The 9,500-nt window shown below is 39.3% G+C and overlaps 1 protein-coding gene across 1 annotated transcript; it reads right to left on the reverse strand.

Annotated features, from left to right (window-relative positions):
- Positions 1-2,730: 2,730 nt before the first annotated feature.
- On the reverse strand, positions 2,731-8,510 carry LOC129842461 (zinc finger protein 814-like; the record flags this gene model as incomplete). The annotated part of the gene is made up of 1 exon (XM_055911026.1): positions 2,731-8,510. A coding segment is annotated over one exon (1,851 nt), but the record flags the coding sequence as incomplete, so codon positions are not given.
- Positions 8,511-9,500: the final 990 nt, after the last annotated feature.

Here is a 9,500-nt window from a genome sequence, read left to right on the forward strand (position 1 = left end):
CAGCAGCTGACTTGATCGTTGATGCTAATCATCATGTATGAATCTGAGAGTTAACAGAGCCGACTACAACTCAAAAAATGAAGGGTTCAACTGGAGTTGTTCTCAGATCCCCTAAGAACCGTAGGGTTCTTGGTCAATGAAAAACAGCCCCAAAAGGTTCTTCAAAGAACTTGTTAGAAGGTGGGTTCATCGAGGAACCTCCGTTGTTGCTGGACTTCTTCCGGGAACTTCGCAATTACAACTGAAAACGATGGTGACAAGTTTGGATGCGACAACAGTTAAAAAGGTTAAGTTGGGTTGATGTTTGGCTCTGAATATGTCTCGAAATAATTTATAATAATAATATAACATAATAATTAATAACGGAGACAATTATGGTTTTCTGTGAAATGCTTCCATAACGTTACTATAGTTAATTACCGTAAATATTAGAAAGCCGGGTTTGACCGTCGGCGTTGTATGAGCTACAGTACAGTACCGTTATCTAGCTAGCTAACGTTATGTCCTAACTAGGCACAACTAGGTTTGGATTATTTCCCTCAACTATATTATTTCCCATATATTGTATAGCGTTTCCATAAAGCCAACATGGCTTTACACTAATTAACGTAAGTTTCCAATCTAGAGCAGTTCTCACTTTTGTGATAATGAACTAGCTAACGTTAACTAACTAACTAAGGACGGTGACCTGTCCAGATGAGATGTTACAACGAACTGAATCGTCAATGGAGGTCTTCCTCTTTATATAGCCTGCTACAGCATGCAATACTATTAACTCACAAGGGGGCATAACGTTACATGTACAATACTATCCCATTTTGGAAACGTTACATGGACAATACTATCCCATTTTGGAAACGTTACATGGACAATACTATCCCATTTTGGAAACGTTACATGGACAATACTATCCCATTTTGGAAACATTACATGGACAATACTATCCCATTTTGGAAACGTTACATGTACAATACTATCCCATTTTGGAAACGTTACATGTACAATACTATCCCATTTTGGAGACGTTACATGGACAATACTATCCCATTTTGGAAACGTTACATGGACAATACTATCCCATTTTGGAAACGTTACATGGACAATACTATCCCGTTTTGGAAACGTTACATGGACAATACTATCCCATTTTGGAAACGTTACATGTCCGCCCCCTTGTGGAGGGAAATTAATATCTTAGATGGTAGCTGTAGATGGGATTCAAATGCATAATGGTATTAATACAGTGTCTAGACTACCTCTTTTGTATAAATGCCCTTCAGAATCCAAACACAGTATTGCCACGCAGCAAAATGTCGCGTATATAGTCTTTCAAGTCAGCCTGATAAAATATTGAACAATTTGTGAACAAAGATATCTTGAAATGTGATATTAGGCCTGTATGGCAGTACTGTTACTGTATGGCAGTACTGTATTGGCTAGTGCTTTCTCCAATATGATCTTCTATTTTACATTACATTGTATGTCGATGCCATTTATCTTTCAATATTTATTTTATATATATATATATATACACTGCTCAAAAAAATAATGGGAACACTTAAACAACACAATGTAACTCCAAGTCAATCACACTTCTGTGAAATCAAACTGTCCACTTAGCGAGCTGTGGCAAGACGTGGAGGAGGCCGTAGGCGGGCAACAACCCAGCAGCAGGACCGCTATCTCCGCCTTTGAGCAGGAGGAGCACTGCCAGAGCCCTGCAAAATGACCTCCAGCAGGCCACAAATGTGCATGTGTCTGCTCAAACGGTCAGAAACAGACTCCATGAGGGTGGTATGAGGGCCCGACGTCCACAGGTGGGGGTTGTGCTTACAGCCCAACACCGTGCAGGACGTTTGGCATTTGCCAGAGACAAATTGGCCACTGGTGCCCTGTGCTCTTCACAGATGAAAGCAGGTTCACACTGAACACATGAGCACCTCCTCCACGTCTCCTGATGTACTGGCCTGTCTCCTGGTAGCGCCTCCATGCTCTGGACACTACGCTGACAGACACAGCAAACCTGGGGTGAAGTTACCAGGGCCGGTCATAAAGATGGCAAACTTCCTAACATAACAAAGTGGATATGATATACACACTAAAGCTGAAAAATCTGTATTTAGCATCAAGTCTACAATATTGTTAGTTTACCTATGATTCATTTTTAATGTATGTTGTTTTTATTGTACATCATTATTTATTTATTTTTTAAATGTCATTAAAAGCACTATACAAAGTAAATGTATTATTTATTATGGTCTGACATGTCTGCAGAAACGTTGCAATTTTGTAATGTGTTTTTTTTTTGTAAATTGTTTGGTAAATTTAATATACAATTAATTAATTATTTAAATCAATATTGTTGTTATTAAAATATGTTTTTATAATGGAGGGAGGGTGGACAGGGAGTTTAAAAAATTTACCCCAAAAGGTTCTTCGAGGAACCATGATAAGGGGTTCTTCAAATAAGATGTTGTATCCACTTCACTCACCTCTTTTTTTAAAACTAGGATTTTAGATTTGGTATCCACTCGGCTCGCTGCCTCTCAGATCAAAGGTGGGTCCATCTGCTCCGTTCCCGAAGTGTGGTTTCCCTGAGATCCCAAGTGCACGATTTACGCAGGTCGTTAGAAGCGGTCACCAAGTGAAGATTCACATCCCCATCGCCAAATGTGGTTGTTAATTTCTTTAATATCAAATGAGGAGAGAAACTTATCACACAAGTCAGAATTATTCTTAAACTAAACCTTTATTCACTTATTAAGGGAGCAGGTCAATACAACGTACACATATAAAGTGAATCAATTGAGTGCTCTACGATAATGATGGCTGGTCGACAAATCACCCCCAGATGATTCATTGAGAGCCACGAGACAAAAGTACAAAGGTCTTTTACAGCCAAGATACACCCCTATCAACCTACATGACGAACAACAGATGTATAGAACGGGTCACAAGGTTAAGATTTGTATGAAAGATACTTATAATTCTCAGCAGACAGTATCTGCTGTAAAAACAGTAGTCTTTGTGTAGAGACCAGGGTCTGGCCCTGGGGTCATCTCTCCCTGGTACCATATAGAACAGAAACATTAACTCATGCTCTGGAATGCGGTCTCTTTAGGTTTTATCACCCAAAAGACATTGTAAATCTCCTGTCAGTGTTTCCTCCCGGAGGCCCATCCTCAGTAGAACACACAGACACAATAGTTCTAAGAACCCTCTATTCTGTTGCATAAAACAACCATTTGATCCAATAAAAGTATTATAACATAATGTTGCAGTTTTGCTCACAGTGTCCACTAAAAGTTGACTAGTAACAACAACTGGGACATAAAAGACACCCACCATGAGACCCACTAAATCTGCCCAAGAAGAGGCAAACAAAAGAAAAATCCACACCAAACTTAAAGACACTTAAAGACAGGAAGCAAATCAAAAAGGTGGAGCAACTAAAGGTGTTGCCTCTCCACATCTATCAAGACAACTGGAGCACTGGGCCAGACACTCTTAAATAGAACCTGGACCAGCTCAGGTGAAATACCTTCCCACTAACGAGATGGACAAGCCAGCACAGGTATAACACATACTGACTAACGAGGTGACACCAATCAGTGCGTCCTACGTGCTAACGAGCTAGACGTGCTAACGAACAACCTCAAAACATAAATGGAAAAACCAAAGACTAACTAACACTCTTAAAACCTTTTCTCAATAGGGGGTGCTGTTTTCACTTTGTAAAAATTTAGTTCCCAAATTAAAACTGCCTCATACTCAATTCTTGCTCGTACAATATGCATATTATTATTACTATTGGATAGAAAACACTCTCTAGTTTCTAAAACCGTTTGAATTATATCTGTGAGTAAAACAGAACTCAAGTTGGAGCAAAGTGAGAAATCTGAAATCAGGCAGGCTGTTCTGGGGTCAGTTTATTATTTATTTATTTATTTAACCTTTATTTACATTATGTCTTCTATTGGTCGAGATGCACTGCATACGCCTTCCCCAGCAAATAGTGAGAATTGAAATGGAGTTGCTAGGCAGATCTGAGGCCATATAAAGGGTCTGGGAACGTGGGGTGCACTCTTTTCATCATTCGCCATGACGCAAGACAGACCTCAGGATGGCGTTCTGGGAAGCTCCCGTTATAGGCCTTAGATATATCCGGCTCTGATTTTATTCGATATAGGTGTTAAAGACATCATAATGTTGTTATTTTAAACCAAGTTATATCAGTTTATATCAGTATATTGCGATTTTTGGATATTTCTTTGTGCTGCGTTATAGTGAGTTGGGCTAATATAAGCTAATATAATGCTATATTGTGTTTTCGCTGTAAAACACTTAAAAAATCTGAAATATTGGCTGGATTCACAAGATCTTTGTCTTTCATTTGCTGTATGCTGTGTATTTTTCATAAATGTTTTATGATGAGTATTTAGGTAATTCACGTTGGTCTCTGTAGTTATTCTAGTTGCTTTGGTGAGAGTTGTGATGGTGGCTGCAATGTAAAACTATGATTTATACCTGAAATATGCACATTTTTCTAACAAAACATATGCTATACAATAAATATGTTATCAGAATGTCATCTGATGAAGTTGTTTCTTGGTTAGTGACTATTTATATCTTTATTTGGTCGAAATTGTGATAGCTACCTATGCAGGAAAACAATGGTGTGAAAAAAAAGTTGTCTTTTGCTATCGTGGTTAGCTAATAGAAATACATATTGTGTCTTCCCTGTAAAACATTTTAAAAATCAGAAATGATGGCTGGATTCACAAGATGTGTATCTTTCATCTGGTGTCTTGGAATAGTGATTTAATGATATTTACTTGTGACGCTATGCTAGTCAGCTTTTTTACTGATGGGGGTGCTCCCGGATCCGGGATTGTGATGAAGTAGAAGTTAAATAGAACCTGGACCAGCTCAGGTGAAACACCTTCCCACTAACGAGATGACAAGCCAGCACAGGTGTAACACATACTGACTAACGAGGTGACACCAATCAGTGCGTCCTACGTGCTAACGAGCTAGACGTGCTAACGAACAACCTCAAAACATAAATGGAAAAACCAAAGACTAACACCTTAAGAGAATGCTCACCACCAACAGAAAACAACTTCCATTTCACATTATAATCAACTGCAATGCTTCACCTTCACCAATATAAACATGGTGTCTACTAGCAATCAACAATTAAAAAATTTTTTTTTTTAAAAAGTAGTTTCTAGAATTTTTTGAAAAACTCACTCGCTTCTAGAACTCTCGTTCCCTTGGAACGAGCCCAAACAAAACCCACAGGAAAACCGTGCAGTCAAAATAAATTGTGATCCATGGCAACGCAATGGCTAAACGCAAAACACTAATATTTTTGACTGCCCCCCTTGAGACAATCAGCAACCAAGTTGTCCTCACCACGGACATGTCTGATTTCAAGAGGAAACTCCTGCAATATCCGTAGTAACTTTCCACCTCACTGCGGAGCTTCTCTCTCTTTTCAGGGTTCACTAGATAGGCATGTTGTTGGATCGGGGCCCAGTCCCCAATGTCATGCTCTAGTACATTTGGTTTGGCACATGTGAGAATTAACCCTGCTATTCTAAAAACAGGGCAACAATGTCAATATAATTGTACCCAAAAAACTGTCAGTTGGTTGCATGAATAAATTTCATTACTAAATGTTACATGAAATGTAAATATGAAATACCAAAACCAAATGTACACCCCTTTGATAATATGTATTGTCAATAATTAACTTAATGGTAAGGCATGGTATAATAAAAAATAAAACAAAAATTTGTTGTTGATTGCATAGTCTTATTTTCAACGTCTTTTCAATTACATTTTGCTAGGTGGGATAGCCTCAATGTCAAAACACAGTTTTAACGTGTCCAAATCAATAACCAATATGCAGAAACAGTTTGGGATAAATTGAAAACCTAAACATAACATGTGCTATTTACACAAACTGCCACAATAATCATAATTCTTGTATTTTTTTAAACAAGCTCCTTATAAACTGCACAAGCACCAGAAACAGTGTTGTTTTGACAAGTAGCAATAAATAACTGATATCGATTAGGGGGGAAATCAGGTTGTACGTGATGTTGGAATGCATTTAAATGTAGGGGTCGCTAAACAAAGGAACGCAACACTTATTTGTCATAACTCATCGATATCATGCTAAAATCATTTATGCGACAGGAGGGAGATGAGGTTGCACGTCCTGTTAAAACTAACAGCTCAAAACCACACGGAATCTGGGAATAATGTGTACTTACTAAATCTCATAAATAGTACTCTTTCATTTCAGAGCCTAGATTTTATTTTCATTTTTGAAGTGTTGCATTTTAATTCAAGTGGGTCACCAACGTGGTAAGTGTAACACAGCTCTTTTTGTGTTAGTCACTTTTTGTTAAATCATATAAATAGTACTCTTCCATTTCAGAGCGTGGATTTTCCCCCTGAGGCTAATATCCATATCATGTTGAAATCAATAGAACAGGGGACAAACATTTAGGGTTCTACATTGTGACATCATTAAAACACTCCTACTACAATGTTAAAACATTCTACATTGTGACATCATTTCATTGATATCATGAAACAACTCCTTCATGTATTTTCTGAAATTTAGTCAGAGATCTTTTATCAGATTATCTCTGGTCACAGCTATACGATTTCTCTCCTGAGTGTGTTCTCTGGTGCACTGTCAGATAGCTAGATCTAGTAAAACTCTTCCCACATTGATCACAGCTATAAGGTTTCTCTCCTGTGTGTGTTCTCTGGTGTGAAGTCAGCTGGCCAGATGTAGGAAAACTCTTCTCACAATGATTACAACTATAAGGTTTCTCTCCTGTGTGTGTTCTCTGGTGTCGAATCAGATGGCTTGATGTAGTAAAACTCATCCCACATTGATCACAGATATAAGGTTTCTCTCCTGTGTGTGTTCTCTGGTGTAAAGTCAGCTGGCTAGATGAAGTAAAACTCATCCCACATTGATCACAGATATAAGGCTTCTCTCCTGTGTGTATTCTCTGGTGTATAGTCAGATGACCAGATGTAGTAAAACTCTTCCCACATTGACCACAGCTGTAAGGTTTCTCTCCTGTGTGTATTCTCTGGTGTAATGTCAGCTGGCCAGATCGACCAAAACTCTTCCCACATTGACCACAGCTATACGGTTTCTCTCCTGTGTGTATTCTCTGGTGTAGAGTCAGATGGCCAGATGTAGTAAAACTCTTCCCACATTGACCACAGCTGTAAGGTTTCTCTCCTGTGTGTATTCTCTGGTGTGATATCAGGCTGGTTGACTGAGTAAAACTCTTCCCACATTGACCACAGCTATAAGGTGTCTCTCCTGTGTGTGTTCTCTGGTGTAGAGTCAGATTGCTAGATGTAGTAAAACTCTTCCCACATTGACCACAACTATAAGGTGTCTCTCCTGTGTGTGTTCTCTGGTGTAATGTCAGAGAGCCAGATGTAGTAAAACTCTTCCCACATTGACCACAGCTATAAGGTTTCTCTCCTGTGTGTGTTCTCTGGTGCACTGTCAGATCCCTAGATTGACAAAAACTCTTCCCACATTGATCACAGCTATAAGGTTTCTCTCCTGTGTGTGTTCTCTGGTGTAGAGTCAGATTGCTAGATGTAGTAAAACTCTTCCCACATTGATCACAGCTATAAGGTTTCTCTCCTGTGTGTGTTCTCTGGTGTGATATCAGGCTGGTTGACTGAGTAAAACTCTTCCCACATTGACCACAGCTACAAGGTTTCTCTCCTGTGTGTATTCTCTGGTGTAAAGTCAGAGTGCCAGAATGACCAAAACTCTTCCCACATTGATCACAGCTGTAAGGTTTCTCTCCTGTGTGTGTTCTCTGGTGTAGAGTCAGATGACCAGATGTAGTAAAACTCTTCCCACATTGACCACAGCTGTAAGGCTTCTCTCCTGTGTGTATTCTCTGGTGCACTGTCAGCTGTCCAGATTGATCAAAACTCTTCCCACATTGATCACAGCTATAAGATTTCTCTCCTGTGTGTGTTCTCTGGTGTGTAGTCAGATTGCTAGATGTAGTAAAACTCTTCCCACATTGACCACAGCTGTAAGGCTTCTCTCCTGTGTGTGTTCTCTGGTGCACTGTCAGCTGTCCAGATTGACTAAAACTCTTCCCACATTGATCACAGCTATAAGGTTTCTCTCCTGTGTGTGTTCTCTGGTGTTGAATCAGATGGCAAGATTGATCAAAACTCTTCCCACATTGAACACAGCTAAATGGTTTCTCTCCTGTGTGTGTTCTCTGATGAATTTTAATGCCTGATGAGGTGAATCTCTTCCCACAGTCAGAGCAGCAATGAGATTTCTTCCCTGCGGGTCTCTGCTGGTGTTTCTGGAGGAGTTCTGATGTGGAGAGACTCTTCTCTGCCTCGTCAGCATCATGAGGTTGTTGAGGATTCCCAGAGGATCCACGATAGTCCCGTCTCTCTCCTGTGTGAACAACAAAGTCAAATGGTTCAAGGCCCACAACAGTGGAAATTCACTGTAAAAGGTGATGCCAACAGCGTAGCCATGATGTTGTACAACAACTGACGTCTGTAATGAATGTAATGATTTGACATTTGTCTTAAAATTAGCAACAATAATCATATTTTGTATTGTTTTCACATTAGTAGTAACATCGATGATTGAGCCAGATGACTTTTGGTCTCCAATATGGGCCCCTTTCTGTGTTTAATAAAATTGTGGCACGAGGGCGAAGCACATACAATCAAATTGTAGAAACACCTCCCTGCTAATGAGGAAACCACTAGTTATGGATGTAGTATATCTGGTAATGAGGAAACCGATAGTTATGGATGTAGCATATCTGGTAATGAGGAAACCACTAGTTATAGATGTAGTATATCTGGTTGTAGAAACTCCTTCCCGCTAGTGAGGATAATAGTTATAGCAAAGATTTTAGTTTTTCACAAAGTATTCTGAATGTGAATGGGTGAAAACTCAGGGGAGTAACCTCCATTTCCAGGTTGCTTATGAGTGCATTTCACACTACTTTGGATTATAATTGTAATGCTCGTTTGAATGTCCTGCTTAATATAATGTTTGTGTGATCATCGCAAATCAACCGCTTTGTACTTAAAAAACCCTTCAACCAGTAAAATGTTCTTTGTCTAGCTTTTCCATCAGCCTGACAATGAGGGTTTGTACACTGTTTGCCAAATTGTCCCATAACTTCACCTAACAACAAATATACCTGTAATGAACGAAGAAGCACTTTGGTTGTTGTTGCATGACATACATAGTGTACTGTAGGACCCATAACAACAACATAGACCTACTGTAGGACCCATAACTTCACCTAAAAACAACATAGACCTACTGTAGGACCCATAACAACAACATAGACCTACTGTAGGAGCCATAACTTCACCTAACAACAACATAGACCTACTGTAGGACCCATAACTTCACCTAACAACAACATAGACCTACTGTAGTA

Source organism: Salvelinus fontinalis, unplaced genomic scaffold (assembly GCF_029448725.1).
Source record: "Salvelinus fontinalis isolate EN_2023a unplaced genomic scaffold, ASM2944872v1 scaffold_0041, whole genome shotgun sequence".
In the NCBI taxonomy this organism is placed as follows: domain Eukaryota; kingdom Metazoa; phylum Chordata; class Actinopteri; order Salmoniformes; family Salmonidae; genus Salvelinus; species Salvelinus fontinalis.